General features: G+C 34.5%; 1 protein-coding gene across 1 annotated transcript in view; it reads right to left on the reverse strand.

The window, feature by feature from the left end:
* cdi (serine/threonine kinase) overlaps window positions 1–17,069 on the reverse strand; it is a 73,842-nt gene that overhangs the window by 31,072 nt on the left and 25,701 nt on the right. The window contains exon 2 of the mRNA XM_074180275.1: window positions 1,488–1,808. Coding sequence (XP_074036376.1) covers window positions 1,488–1,808 — 321 coding nt within the window. The remainder of the gene's footprint in view (window positions 1–1,487; window positions 1,809–17,069) is intronic.

A 17,069-nucleotide genomic window follows, 5' to 3' on the forward strand; every position in this document is an offset into this window, starting at 1 on the left:
ATTCAAGAAAAAAAAGTTGTATTTCTAATTGCTCGATCCAAAGAAATAATAAAAATTGCACAAAAGTCAGTGGCGTACATTTTTAAGTCAAAAATATTCGTTCAAATCCCGCTCGAGACGCCAGTGGACTTGATAAATTGAATCACGTTCGGGCTAAATTAGCTCCTTAATGTTATAAATACCACTGCCAAATTACAACAAAATTAGGTAAAGGATATTTAAGATATTTACGAATAACTTTTTTTCAATTTTTATTTTAACACCCTGTATCTTGAGAACGAAGAATTTGCGGGCCCATGTTTATATGAACATTTCGTCTTAAAATTACCTAAAGAATCGTCTGTTAAATTTATGGTACATACTTAATTAACACCCTGCATAACGTTGAATTTCTTATTTTTGGTGGGTGGCATGAATGCATAATTGAATTATTTTAGTAGGGTTCATGAGTCTTCGAGAACCATTCATAAATATAGCTCGTATAATTCTATTCAGAACCATGGTTTTCAAGTACATTTTATTTCATATGGAGAATTTTTTTATGAATATAAACGTTAACGAGTTCATATATACTACCATTATTAAAATTTCTGTGATATCAATATGAAAATGTCTACTGCCGGAGATATTTCAAAAATAAGGTTTTTATTTGTGTTATTTGAATCCCATGTATAATTAATTCTCCCTTAGATTTATTTGTCGGAAGTGAGTGTGATTTTACTTTGAATCACGAATGAATCAGAAACTGACCAGTGTGAAGGTGGCCATGTGTTTTCATCCATGCGCGCGAGCGCGCTATTCCGCCATAGGTCGTTTCACCGAAATTATTCACATGGCTAGCCATGGAAATTTTTACACTGATAGACTCATTGCTGGAAACGAACTGATGTGATTGGAAATGATTCAAATGATGATGAGTATCCTTTTTTTTTATGAAATGAACCGCATTTTATTGAAATTGTACAAACAACTGATAATAATAGAAGCAGAAAAATAATTCCAAAAGGAAATTCGTTGCTAGGAATATTTTTTCTGTCAATTAATTAAATACACCCCCGACTACCCTTAATTCAATTTCCATTAGAAAAAATCATAACTCCTTGCAGAAATACATTGCATTTTTGATAGGGCACAAAGTGCCCTATCAAAAATCCTCAAGGGCAAAATATCCGTAGAATAGCCCAAGGAATAGTCCCTTGAATTTTTGCCGCATGTTTAATAAACAATATGTATAGTAACTCGTTTGCCAAGTCTTCGAAGAAATCAGAAAATTATACAACCTCAAACCTCGCATCATTCTTCATCATGACCCAGTCATTTTTCACAGCAAAACAGATTGTTTCGACTATTTGAAAGATAAAACATAAATTTGATCACTCCTGATTCATCACCTAACTAATTTTTTTGTTTCCCTCTGTCAACAAAAAAAAATCGTGTTCAACGATGTTCATCACCTCAAAATGCTGTTCCAACAACATCGAACTCACCTTGCTTGTCAAGTCCCTGTGGATCACCCCTTTCTGATGAAGGTACTCCATTCCGGCGGCTATATCCTTGGCAATGGATACCCTAGTCATTTGCTCCAAGTCGAAAGTTATATCCTGGATGACCTGATAGAGAGACCCGACGGCGATGTACTCGGTGAGGGCATGGAGTTGACCTTCGTGAACACAAACTCCCATCAGTCGCAAGATATTGGGGTGCGAGAGACGGTTCATCAACTGGATCTCTTTGAGCATGTTGCGCCTGTTCGAATGACGCGTATTCATTTTTAGCACCATTACTTGGCCGGTTATCTGATGGGTCACCTGGAAATGAAAAGTTTTATAATAGGAGAGGACTATTAACAAACCACTATGTGGATGAGGAACGTACGTAAATAGTATGACTCAACGTTAACTGATAGATAATTGTCTCAATTTCAAAGTTGAAACTTCTTCAATTTCATCATTGGAAACCAATTATATGGATACTACCCCCGAACCTAGACCGAATCGTAGTTTCAATGAAGTCAACTTTATACGATTTAAAAAAAATATTGGATAACAATGATGTTTTAGGTTGTTTCGAAAGTTTTGTCCATTTTAATGTCAATTGTTTTTGTAGTTCCATATTTCAATAAATATTTATTCCGCTGTGTCGTTTTCTTTTAGCTGATACCACTATTGCTATCTCGGAAACGGTAGGTCGTACAAGGACGGTTAACTGGAACAAAATTTACCTTTTTAGGGATGCAACACAATGGTATTTTCAGATCCATAAAATCATCAACGATTTGTGAGATATTTGCAAAAAACTGAAAATGACAGATTTTATTTTTTTGCTCTACCGCCTCCATTTTCAATAATATCAAAAAATGACAAAGAAACTTTTTGCTTTATTTTATGTGCTTTATAATCTGGGTGAACGCATTTTTTTAAATGCAACGTTTCATTCATTGAATTCCATCATCAATATATGTTTTTTAAGTACGGACCTGTATATTGTTTTATACATTTCTGTAGTCATTATAATTACAAATTCGTTGATATATCACATCTATATTTCCCGACGTTTCTTCCTGAAACCACATCATCACTATAATTTTTTATTGAGAGCTCGAATTTCCGAATGTTACTGAAATCCAGAGTTCTCCTGTCGATAATGTCGTTCATTGAGAATATAAATATTTGTATTCATTGAAATCCAACTAAATTTCTGTCAGGGTCGTCTTGAAAAAGAGATACCAATAATCTTTGTATCAATAATAATTATAATTCATCATGGGTTCATCATAGCTTGCCAGGATGGTGTCTTCAACACCTTAGTCTACCGCAGTCGCGTGATGGGTATAGAGGTTCCTGACACAAGGTGCAGGGCTTGCCGCGAGGCGCCCGAGACCCTAATGCACTTGCTATCAGCATGTCCAGCATATGCGGTCTCGGCCTATATCCATCGACATAACGCGGCCCTAAGAGTGCTATATTACCATCTACGGCACTCTTACGGTATTGACGAGACACCGGTGTTGCCCTACGCTCCGGGGGATATTGAATCCGTTGTGGGGAACGAGAAGTGCCGAATTTATTGGAACTATTCGTTCCCCACCCTCAGGCTCATACAAGCTAATAAGCCTGATGTAGTCCTTCTCGACCACCAGACCAAAACGATATTTGTCGTGGAGTTTTCAGTTCCTGGCGAGACGAATATCGTCCGAAAAGAGGAGTAAAAACGGATAATGTATCGAGATTTTCTCTTAGAACTCAGGAGACTCTATCCAGATCACTCTGTCAAGATGGTTGTTCTGATTATTGGAGTCCTTGGTGGAATCTTGGTGGAATCCTAAAATCATACCGGCTTGCCGCACTAAGGCAGAATTCTTAGCCGCACAGATGCAGAAGGCTGTCATTCTTGGCTCACTGCGCTTGCTCAGGGCACATGATTCTCGGACCCAATGATCACTTACCCCACGGTGTGGGGAGTGGTCATATGAAAGGGTAGATTGTTTGATAATAGCTGTCCGGCTAGAGTGAAAAATTATTGATTTGAAAAAAATTCATTGATGGTAATAGCAAGCCATTCATAATTTCCAAATGTCTTTTGAAAATTTGTAGCTACCCAAAAATTTTTGTTCAGAAAATGAGGATATCAACAAGAATTAACTAATAAAAATACTGTATTAAAAAAGTCATAGATAATTTTCACGAGAAACATGATAAGCGATAATTTCTGCTACCAAATCTCTGGCAATGTATCAGAAATTGTATCCTGAACGACGACAACCTAATCATAGATATTTTCAACGAATCGAAAATACTTTACGGAATTATGGATCTTTTGAAAAACCCTCTGAAAGAAAATGTACGGTTACTGAATGTGGTGGCGATAATGAAATCGGCGATTTAGGTGAGTTCAAAGAAGATTCACAATAATGATAAAGTGACATTAATTTGATTATGGATGTATGGAAAATAAAAAAAAAGAGAAGAAGGAAGTATCTCTGAGGGAGATTGCTCAGAATTCCGCCATATCCACTACGTCTGTATGGAAAATTTTTAAGAAAAATAAATTCAACCCTTATAGAGTCAGGAAAGTTCATCATTTGCGTTTAACGAACTTCAACAGGAGAAAAATTTTTTGTAGATGGCTCATTAGAAAATTTCGCCAAGATGATGAAATTTGTAAAAAAAAATCGTGGTGTGATGAAAGTACATTTACCAATAACGGATGGTTCAACAGGAATATACATTATCCTTGGCGACGAGAAAATGAATATTTACATAGAGTTGCCAATTTTCAGGAGAGATATGGTGTTAACGTATGGCTTTGGTGTTCTTGATAATAAAATTATTGGCCCCCACTTTTGTGAAACATCTCTGACCGGAGAATTATACTTGGATTTCTCATCAGGGACTCTAATTGAGTTATTAGAAGATTTGCTACTTAGCCTCATAAGAAAAAATGAGTATTTCCAACACGACGGAGCTCCACCACATCGCAGGAAAATCTGCAGAGATTTCCTTAATACAACTATGCTAGGAAGGTGGATAGGAAATAATGGTCCTATTGAATGGCCACCACGTTCACCAGACCTTTCTCTTCTAGATTTTTCGTTGTGGGGCTTCATAAAAGATCAAGTATTCGGAACAAATTTTGAAAATATTGGAGAATTGAAAGATTCAATAAGGAGTGCCTGCATCGCTATCACTCCACAGATGTTAGAGAACTGCCACAAGCTCACTATATCTAGAGCAACTATTTGTTTAAGAAATGATGGAAGACAACTTGAACATTTGATGCGATATCGCGTGAGACGGTAACTTAAAAAATGTAACGTGAGACATTCCGTTATGGTGTTCATTTATTATTTCGTTACATTTTTTTCGCAACTGCCTTTTTTTCAATATTAACGATACTGTTAACTATGTGTTACAACGATAGTTTGATATTTGATTTCTCATTGAATAAAAAAAGTTAAATGACAGAATATTGATGATGTGGTTTCGGGAAGAAACGTCGAGAAATACATATCATGTTGTGATATGTCAACGAATTTGTAATTATAATGACTACGAAAATGTATAAAAAAATATAGAGGTCCGTATTTAAAAAGCATATATTGATGATAGAGTTCAATGAACGAAACGTTGCATTGAAAAATGAGTTCACCCATATACATATGAAATGAATCCAAAAGTTACTACATCATTTTTTTATATTATTGAAAATGGAGGCGGTAGAGCAAAAAAATAAAATTTGTCATTTCAGTTTTTTTCAAATATCTCAAAAACCGTTGATGATTTTATAGATCTGAAAATACCAGTGTGTTGCATTCCTAAATAGGCAACTTTCGTTCCATTTAACCGTCCTTGTAGGAACTACCGTTTCCGAGATAGCAATAGTGGTATCAGCTAAAAAATACTGCCTGTATTGATCGATAGAGAATTTTGTTCCCTATACATTGATGACGTTTTTGTTTTTTCCAAATTTCAATTATCCGACTCTTTTCAGCTTGTTTTTATATGCGTGGGATGGCGGAAGAACTCCCATTTCGGTTTTGGATGGTATACCAGGGTGACCGCAGAATTATCCAATACAGAGAAACAAAGCCGCTACCAACTAGTCCACGTGTACTGAAGAATTGGCGGTTCGTATTGGATAATTTTTACTAACCGAGTTTTATGATTGGCTGAAGAGTCATAAAATTAAATTTGAAGTCATATTACGGTGACGAATAGAATGTGTGGATATTTATAGCAGTCGTGTTGTCAATGTTCAGTTCAGGAACTAATCGCGATTTGAGTGTTGAAATTCGATATTGGTGCAGTTATAATTACTTAAATTTTTTGTTATCTATTTAAAATGTGGCGTCCTTGGACAAGTACTAATAGTAATAACGAGTGTGATAACAACGCAGACTTTTTCCTGTGTAGTAATTCCAATAGCGATGGTGAACAATGCGAAAAAGAGATACCAGTGAATAAGATTCAGATGCATTTGAATATTGAAACACAGAGTATTTCTCAATGTATATAAGAATCTACATCTCAAGTTCGGTTTCGAGGAAAAAAAACTATTACAAGCAACATCAGATTTGACCGAAATTTCGTTCTCAACTGTACGTAACATAGTAAAAATAAACCTTATGAACGAAAGACGCGATGTGATACGGGATTACCGAAACCTTTAGATGTCCATCTAATAAAATCATTGAAAAAACAATATACGACTATTACAAAAAGCAATGGGATTCCTACAACTGAAATCATAAGGAAGAAATTGAATACTTACGGCCATAACGTGAGCTGCGGTGACAAAACTCTTCAGAATTAGATAAAGAAACTAGGATTTAGATTTAAAATTATATACAAACATTAAGCAGTTATGGAAAGCAGAAGAATAGTGGAATTGCGTAACAAATACTTAAAACAAATAAATAAATATAGACAAGAACAACGGCAAATTTTCTATTAGGACGAAACTTGGTATGACACTCACAACACAGTTACGAAAGGGTGGACTGATGGTTCGAGAATGTGTACGCCTAACATTCCTGCAAACAAAGGATCGCGACTAATCATTGTGTATTGCGAAAAAAGTTAGGGATGGCTTTGAATTCTTTGAAATTACGTGGAAAAAAACTTGAGGACTGCAATGTTGACTATCATAAGAATATGGAAGCTAATATTTTTGAGGAATGGTTTGAAAACACATTGATCCCAAATTTGAATGAGTGTAATAGTTCTTGACAACGCTTCCTATCATTCGCGACAGCTCATCAGAGTACCGAATAAAAATTCGAGGAAAGATGAAATACAAAGTTTTTTAATGGATAACAATTTGTATTTTGAAGATAAATATACCAAAAACGAACTACTTGAAGTTTTACAGACAAACATTTGAAAAAGTGTACGATCTTGAGAGTATTGCTGAAAAGTATGGACACACCATACTGAGACTTTTCCCCTTTGGGTTGATTTGGGGAAAATTGAAACAAAGCGTCAGACGAGCCCCAGGAGAGCCAAGACCAAAAACAGCCTGCCAAGTTCGATCAAATTTCAAAGTTTTGCACGCTGCTTTCTTCGATTACCGTGACGTAGTGCATCAGGAGTTGTTTCCACATGATCGTACGGTCAATAAGGAGTGTTATCTTGAAGTTATGCGCCGCTTGCGAAAAACAATATTAAAAAAATGTTCGGTATTGTGGAAAAACAATTCATGGCATATGAATTACGATAACGCACCTGCTCACTCGTTATTCCTTGTTCGTAATTTTTTTCCCAATAACAACACCGTAGCCATGCCTCTGCCGCTGTATTCACTAGATTTGACCCCCTGCGACTTTCTCTTGTTCCCAAGATTGAAGAGACCCATGAAAGGACGGCGATTTGCGACGACTGAGGAGATACAATCGAATCGCTGAGAGGTGTTTGTAGGCAGAACGAGAGAGAAATAGCCGTCCGTCCCCTGACGTGTTACATTTAAAAAAATCGCCAGTATCTATTTTAATTATTAAAAATTGGCCCTGAATACGTATACTCATTAATGACTTCGCGAATATCTGCGTCATGAGAAAAAAACAGTCTATTGAAAAAGGGGTTTGTATAAGAGAGGTTTTAAATGGGTCACACTGCACTTATATTAAAAAATCATGATAAGAGAAGTATTACTGACAGAATTGTTAAATTCTGAATTTTTATCAAACGCACTAACATTTTCTGTACCTACCCAAATAAAAATCATACCATATAAATTATAATGTCTGATAAAATCATCAAGGATTATTTGAATTACTTTTATCATTTCCCTAATGAGAATATACTCGCGTGAAAAATGGTTTCAATTCGGTATGGAAAAATAGAAACTTATTTTTCGATTGTAATATAATTATCTACTCTTTCTATTCGAATTAATAATCTTCGGTCAATGGAACACATCATTTTTCGGTGTCTTGTAATAGACCCTGAAATTAAAAACTTTCATTAGCGGTATAAATCTCTAAACTTCACTTGACAGGTGGCGTTAAAAACATACATTTCCCATTCACTGTAACGGATCGTCCCGATATTAAGCCAAGCAGTAATGGCAGCAACAGCATATGCTAGACGAGAAATCTCCTATCCTCATTCAGCGAAACTGTAACTTATCTTCTGACATTCATAATACCGGAACAGGGATGTGCTTGATACAGTTCTATCGAAACTAGTTCATGACTTTTCGATTGAGGTATGAATCTTTCAGCATTAATGCAACGAAAATGAAAAATTTATGTCGGACGAGAAATCTAAAACAATGAAATTTATTGTGTCAAAACTATTTTTTGGGTGTTAGGCATGTTTATGCCTAACATGCCTGCAAACAAGGGATCGCAACTAATCATGGTGAAAATAAATTCATTATTGATTCAAATGACGACAGCGATAATAAATATATATCCATCAATAGGAAGTAGATCAAAAGGAATAGATGATCTCGATAATTCTCTCTTAAATCTCTGTTGTCCACCTATAGTGCCCGTTATTTTACATATTATAAACTTTTGCTTGGAGAAGAAAGTTTTCCCAAGTATGTGGAAGCAGTCTATCGTGGTACCAATACCCAAAATCAAAGAACCTAAGGAATTCAAAGACTTGCGTCCTATAAGTCTTCTTTCATTTCTTTCTAAAATTTTGGAAAAGGCTATTGCTCAACAGTTGAGAAACCACCTTCACAACAACAATGTACTTCCAATTATGCAATCTGGTTTCAGACCAAACTATAGCTGTGCTACAGCTTTATTGAATATATTAGATGATATCGTCGCAGCATCGGAAAGAGACGAAATCACTGTCCTACTATTGATCGACTTCAGCAAAGCTTTCGATACACTGAATCATCAACTACTTCGATCTATATTACATTATAATGGACTTTGTCAAAGCACTTTGAAATTTTTCGATTCATATCTTTCACATAGACAACAAATTGTTGGAGTGAAGAACCACATGTCAGATTTCAAAAATACTTCTTCAGGTGTCCCACAGGGTTCAATCCTTGGACCTATCCTCTACATAATTTACACCTCTCATTTGACAACCTGTTTGAAAAAACTCAAATATCATATGTATGCCGATGATACACAGTTGTATTATTCTTTTACTCCTGACTCTGTACAGCAAAGCGAAAATATAATTAATGACGATTTGAATCAATTCGTTAATGTATCGAAGAAACATGCCCTGGAAGTTAATAATTCCAAATGCTCTATGATTGTATTTGGAAGGAAAGTCGCAAGGTCGAAACTTAGAGATCTGATCATAAAAATTGATGACACTGTTTTACCGGTTGTAAATCAGGTTAAAAATCTAGGAGTTTGTATCGATTATGAACTCAAATTCAAAAAACATACTTTAACATTGATTCAAAGAGCATTTGGGAAAATGAAAGTATTATACCCTCATAGGCATGTCTTGAGCCTAAAAACCAAATTACTCATTTGTGATTCGTTGATATTATCTATTTTCAATCATTGTGACGTAGTGTATCATTATTTTCTGAATAAAAATTAGCAACAACGAATTCAAAGAATTCAAAACTCTTGTTTAAGATTTTCATACAGTATCAAGAAAAGAGAACCGATTTCTCATACACTCAAAAAAGCTAGGTGGCTGAAAATGTACAATAGGCGGACTCTTCCTTCTTCGACATTATTTCATAAAGTTATTGTCAATAGAACACCTCCCTACCTCTATAACAAAATAACTTATCGAACTGATATTCATAATGTGAACATCAGGCACAAAATGATCCATGTTGTTAGACACTCCATAGAACTATTCAAAAGGTCATTTACATATACGATAGCTGAATTCTATAACAACCTACCACCTTCCTTTCGGTCGAAATCTGTTTCCAGTTTCAGGTACTGCCTGAAAAAACACCTTCTGAAAAATCAATAATACCCGAATATATTCTATGACACATTGGTTATTGTAGGCCATAGCTAAAATATTTGTAGTATCCTTATGTTTGTATCGATATCCACCTCATGAATTGAATGTTGTACCCGCTATCACAATTCAAATTTTATTATAGGTCCTTTGTTATTTTTTTGTTTTTCATCTTTTTCATTTTTTTTTTGTAAGGTGCAAGAGGAAGAATGAACTCTGTTCATTCTTGTATCCTATTGACAAATTTGTATTTTGTTTTTCTCCAAATTTTCTAAAAATCGTTAATTGCTTCAAATTTATGGATTACCGGTAAAAGCCATGAGGTTGAAGAACAAAGAGAGAGACACAAAACAATTGACAATGTCCGCTGTCATGTAATTCGGTTTGAAAAGGTGTGTTTGTTTGTAGATGATAAACCATGGAACAAAATATATTATTTTGGTGCAAGTGTGATCAGAGACATCTGCTGTTCTGTAAGTAACTCAATGAGAAAATCCAAAAATCAAATATGTTAATTAATTGAACAACATCCTCATTAGTCTTGAGGAAAAAAACAAGTGAAGAGGTGTTGTTGAATGAAAGTAAAATCCTGCCTTAGGGAGGTTGGAGTTATTTGTTGAAAGAGAAAATGTTTGAAATTTATGAAATTACATTAATGAAAAACCAGAATCATTGTTGGTTTGGAATGCATGTAGATTTTTGTCAATGTCCAATAAAAAGGCATAGATTTCACTGAGATGATCAATGTCTGATCTTTCATTGAGGCAATTATTAGATTGTAAATTTCCAAAAACAATTTTTTAGATGTATTTCTTTCAGTTGATAAAATGTTTGTTGAATTATAGTCCATTTTATGACCTTCTTTGGACACATGATTACTGAGAGCACATCTCTCAGGATGTAATCTACTATCACTTTTATGTGAGCTAATTCTGTCTTTAAGTAATCTTGACTTTGACCAATATATTCCCTACCACAATTCAAGCATGGAATAGAATAGATTAATTGAGATTGAAAGTTAATTGGAGTTTTATATTTAAGTTTAAAAAATGATTTATTGATGGTGAATATGGTTCTAAAAGCTATTTTTACATTTAAATCTATAAAGATTCTGCATAACTTGGGTGTTATATCACTTATGTATGGTAAAGAAAAGAAAAGTATAGACATTGACAAAAATCTACATGAATTCCAAACCAACAATAATTCTGGTTTTTCTTTAATATAATTTCATAAATTTCGAACATTTTCTCTTTCAACAAATAACTCCAACCTCCAACTCCAAATATATATATTTCGCTTCAAAAACACTTCACTAACTTTCTTCGAAAGCTTCTGATAATTCCTCTTCCATATTATCTGTTTCATCATCGCTGTCGTCATTTGAATCAATATTGAATTTATTTCCATCATAAATATGGAAGTACCCAATGATTAGTTGCGATGCCTTGTTTGCAGACATGTTAGGCATACACTTTCTCGAACCATCAGTCCACCCTTTCGTAACTGTGTCGTGAGTGTCATACCAAAATTCACCCAAATAGAAAATTTGCCGTTGTTCTTGTCTACATTTAGTTATTTGTTCTAAATATTTGTTACGCTATTCCACTATTCTTCTGCTTTCCATAACTGCTTGACGTTTGTTTATTATGTTAAATCTTAATCCTAGTTTCTTTATCCAATTCTGAAGAGTTTTGTCACAGCAGCTCACGTTATGTCCGGAAGTATTCAATTTCTTCCTTATGATTTCAGTTGTAGGAATTTCATTGCTTTTGTAACAGTTGTATATTGTTTTTTTTCAATGATTTTATTAGATGAACATCTAAAGGTTTTGGTAATCCTGTATCACATCGCGTTTTGCGTTCATAAGGTTTGTTTTTGACTATTTTACGTACAGTTGAGAAAGGCATTTCGCTCAAATCTGATGTTGCTTGTAATAGTTTGTTTCCCTCGAAACCATACTTGAGATGTAGATTCTTATATACATTGAAACATACTGTCTGTGTTTCAATATTCAAATGCATCCCAATCTTATTCACTGGTATCTCTTTTTCGCATTGTTCACCATCGCTGTTGGAATCACTACACTGGAAAAAGTCTACACTCGTTATTACTAGTAGTACTTGTCTAATGACGCCACATTTTAAACAGATAATATTTTTTAGTAATTATAACTGCACCAATATCGAATTTCAACACTCAAATCGCGATCAGTTCCTGAACTGAACACGACGGGAATAACCATTTCCGATTCCCCGATTTTTATTCGTCACCGTAACATGACTTCAAATTTATTTTATGATTATTCAGCCAATTATAAAACTCGGTTAGTAAAAATTATCCAGTACGAACCGCCAAGTCTACAGTCCACGTGGACTAGTTCGCAGCCCGTTCATTTCTATTTATTGGTGTTTTTTTACCTTTGAGAGTGCCACCAACTTTAAGAGTGCACAATATCGTTTACTTCCACTATACAGGTATTAGCACATCAAACTACCTGTGTCGACATAAATACCCCTTACGCAGCTGTAACATACAGTCATCGCAGATTACTCAGGATGCATAAACCTCTGAAGAAGCTAGCTACTTGTACCAGCGAAACGACACAAGCTCAGCTTGTTACTTTATTTCCAATGAAGTTTCAACTTATCATTATCATACCTTTTTTAAAGACTCAATATGAGTTTTAAAATAAATATTTCCGATTATTTTTTATACAACAAAAAACAATTATGATTAATTTTCAACTTCTACATTAATATTTCAATGTAACGAAGTCGAAAAATTTGATCTCCCGAAGATGGCTTTATAAAACACGAAACGCCGGCTACGAAATATTAGTGATTTTCAGTTCCTTGGCCTAATCCCAATCCAGAAGCCTAATAAGTCTAATGAGTTCTAGTATAACTTTCCTTGAACGTCATGATTCTTTCGTCATTTGAATTTCAATTGAAACTCGATTATTCAGATAGTTCTCGAGTGCATTTGCAGATTTCAATCCACACAAATGTTTTTTTTTCTAGCTTAGGTATGCTATCGTTAGAGGCAATGTGCCAGATACATTGACTGTTCGTTTTGCGATGAACTCGATATATAATTGGCGAAGAAACGGTGATAGTTGGTATTGACTCGACGAAGAACATATTGTCGTTGAAAGGTGATTTATGCATTTGTATGAGAACGAGCAAGTGAATAATTACAGTTGGCATTTCTAGTATATTCAACTTGACCATCAACAAATTTTGCTTTCTCCTTTAGAAGTTTATTACCTCTTTGAGGGGCAGAAAATTTTACCAAACAAAGACCGTAGTGGACCGTAATCAGGTATGCGTAACAAACATAAAGGTAACTTTTTTTCCAAAATTGCATTGATTGTTTTTGACTTATGGGATGGTACAAATACGATAACACCAAGTCATTCAGTAAGAAAAATTTTATTCTCTTTGGTGAATTATCCTTTGGAATTATTGGGCATATATTATGGAACAGTGTTACATTTTCTGAATTATTTTGTACAAAGTCGGCAACACCAGAAGAACTTTCAAAATCTGGAGGTGGAGTTGGTTTACAAGTTTATTTGGCCAAGTTGGTGGTGTATAAGGTACAGCAACATTTGGGGCGGGAATATGAACAGGGTTAGTATTGACAATGATCTCCCTTATCTCAGATAGAGGTGAATCAGATTCGAACTCATTACTTTCGAAATTTCCATCATTGCCAATTGCAACAAAACACATATAATATATTTTTGTTGTAGATATGTTTCAGATAATCATAAAAAGTTTTCTTATTCTAAGTTCATTGTAGAAAACGCTCAGAGCAATAGAAAAAATATGAATAGGTACCTAAAAATGGAAAAAAAAACTCGCGAAAAACTCTACGGTACAAAGGGAGACGTGAAAGTTGCTATTGTGTTTTTATTCAACTCAGTCAACCAATTTCCAGGGCCGTAATTCAAAAGGGAATAATTCACACAATTATAATCGAATATTACCGACAAATCCCGAAATATGAAATTAAATTTAATTTCTCAGTATGAAGTGAACGTCTACGATCCAAAAACTACAACAAAAAATACAGGTCCGTATTTAAAAATTCAAAGATGGGGTGACCCAAATCAGATGACACCCTGTATAAAAGATTCATGGATATATTCTGAGAGCCCACGTCAAATGCCAATAGCAAAATGTGGACAGATTTTCAATATGTCTACGAATAAAGAAGATATAGACAAAAAAATAATTTGGGATACTTTTGTTTTTCCTGTATATCTCCAGAGCCAAAAGAGCTATATTCGATTTCTTTACATCATTAAATAGGTCTCTAAAATACGAAACTTTGCCATAATTCAACCTACACTCTATCTCCCATGTACAGAAACGAATTTGAATAGCCCTGTATATAGCGTGACTCACGGTCGATGGTAGGTTAGACGTTTCTGGAAAAGGCAAAGCATGATTTTTCTGAAAATTTCACCTCTCACATTTCCTTACCTGCTCTATCGATCTAAAATATTTTCAGCATTGCGGCGTTGCCACTTCTATCAAAAAGTCGTAGCAATATTTTTTTTTAATGGAACACCCCGTATATTTTTGGAATCGCTCTGGTATTTTAATACTTTTTTGTTAATAATGTCCTATACCTATCTCTAACTGTTTTCGAAATAAAAAATAAATTGTGCTAAATATGGTCCAAAACATAGCCTTAATTGAAATTAAGTACATCAGTACTCTCAATACATGAAAAATTGATATTTTGATGATAGTTTGGACAAACTCGAAATATTCAAATAACACCAAGAAATCGACTCCATATCATACAGGGCGTGCTAAAATTACTATTATTTCCATTGTGCATAAAAGTAGTCAAAAGTTAATTTTTTCAAATGAAATCCCCTGTATATTACTCGGTAAATTGAAAGATGGTGAAAAATGCTTCAAGATGATATATCATGTCCCTATACCTAAATCGTCAAATTTTCTCAATAAAGTCGCTTCTTCTAGAAACATATTTTTTTTTTAGAATTTCGATTTAGGTAGCAGTGGAATTATCAAGCTTATAGCAGTTCGGTGTTACTTTTATAAGTAACTAGTTGTTGCCCGCGACTTCGCCCGCGTAGAATTTGGTAGTTGTAAGTAATACTTAGTACTATGTTGCTGTATCGCTGATGTTCCAGTGTTTTGACAGAATCAGAATCAACGAACTTAGGCGTGTGCAGCGTTAAAGAACAGTGCTTTCAAAAAAAATTGTTCTACAGCGCTATCTCGTGGCGAGTTACAGAAAAATTGATAGCCTAAAAACCTTCTCTATGAAAAATTACTTATACATGTCAAGTTTAATTACGATTGGTTGAGCGATGTAGAAGTTTATCACTTACCAATCAACCAACCAACCAACCAACCAACCAACCAACAAACATCCATTTTTATATATTAGATTACAAAGAGTTATCGACGATGTTTCGAATCATATTCAAAAATGAATGCAAATATGGATTATTCAAACGAAGTTCTTATGAAATTATTCATTATACACATGAACAAAGTGATCAAATCATTGTCAGAACGTGTGAAAAATTCAACCAAATGTATCCTGAATTAATACCAATGAACGGGAGGAAGTTTGTAAGGTTACAAAATAATTTCCTTAACTATGGCTCAAAGTTTCCAGGGAACAACTGTACCAAAAATCAGTAATTTTTAGGTAAAAGGTTAGATTTTGTGGGCTAAAACATGTGAAACCAACAATAACACAATAGGATGATTCAAAATAACAAAATTGTAAACAAAATATCACATTTTCACAATAAATGCTGAAAATGGTGTCCATTACATTCTGAACACTTTAAAATGTTTTTTTACGCGACTTGTGGTTGCTTTTTCAAGTTCCTGGGGATTCAGATCTTCAATACTCCGCACTATTCGCCGTCACAATTCTTCTTTGGTAGGCACTGGAGTACTGTATACCCTTTCTTTTAAAACACCCCATAAAAAAAGTCAAGTGGCGTGAGATCGGGTGATCTCAGTGGCCAATCCCACGGCCCGAAACGCCTAAACCAACGATCGTCGAAGAGTTTGTCAAGTTTCCTGGAAACTTCCTGGGTGGAATGAGCTGGCGCTCCGTCCAGTTGAAACCACGAATTCCTATATTCCTCTAAAGGCGAATTTTCAAGAAAACCGGTTACAGTCGTCCTTAATATTTGGAGATATCTCTCTGCATTTAGTGTGTCTTTATAAATAAAAAAGCTAATTTTATTGTTCTTCAGAATACAGAAAACATTCAGGTCAAATTTTTCTTGAAAACCAATTTCTTTTGTAACATGAGGATTATGATCAGCCCAAAAATGTTTATTCCTGCTATTGAAAATACCAACCCTCGTAAATTTTGATTCGTCGCTCTAAATTATTTTTGACAAAAATTCCCGATCTTCCTGTGTATGAATCAAAAGGGATTCAAAAAAATGCATTCTACGTTCGGAGTCTTCTGCTTTTAGAGCTTGAACTTTGGTAAATTTATACGTATCCATTCCGTGATTTTTCAAAATTCGTTGTACTGGAGCATCTGATACACCTAAATCTTTTTCTGCACTGCAAATGGAAGCTTCTGGATATGCATAAAAATATGCCAAAACGTTAACAGTATTGTCCTCATTTGAAGTAACAGGTTTTGGTAATGTTGAAGGCGCTTTTAACATGGAGCCATAGTTAAGGAAATTATTTTGTAATCTTAGAAACTTCCTCTCGTTCATTGGTGTTAATTCAGGATAAATTTGGTTGAATTTTCTACAAGTTCTGGCAATGATTTGATCACACTGTCCGTGTATAATAAATAATTTCATGAGAACTTCGTTCGAATAATCAATATTTGCATTCATTTTTGGCGATTTTTTGAAACACCGTCAATAACCATTTATCAAGTACTTATAGAAGTCACCAAACTGTCATAAGCTTGATATTTCCACGGCTACCTAGAAATCAAATTCTTTAAAAATATTTTCTGTACATTTTTTCTGTTATTGAAAATCTCTTTGATAGAAACACTTCAATCAGAACACTTACCAAAAAATCATTTAGAAAAGTTCACGCATGCAGTTCGTGCTATTGGTAATAATAAATCCCTGTGAAGTTACTGACGATGATGAAGTATTATTCAGTCCAACTG

Source organism: Leptinotarsa decemlineata, unplaced genomic scaffold (genome assembly GCF_025532065.1).
Source record: "Leptinotarsa decemlineata unplaced genomic scaffold, Ldec_3_MD MMD2_tig00026294_RagTag_RagTag, whole genome shotgun sequence".
NCBI classification, from domain to species: domain Eukaryota; kingdom Metazoa; phylum Arthropoda; class Insecta; order Coleoptera; family Chrysomelidae; genus Leptinotarsa; species Leptinotarsa decemlineata.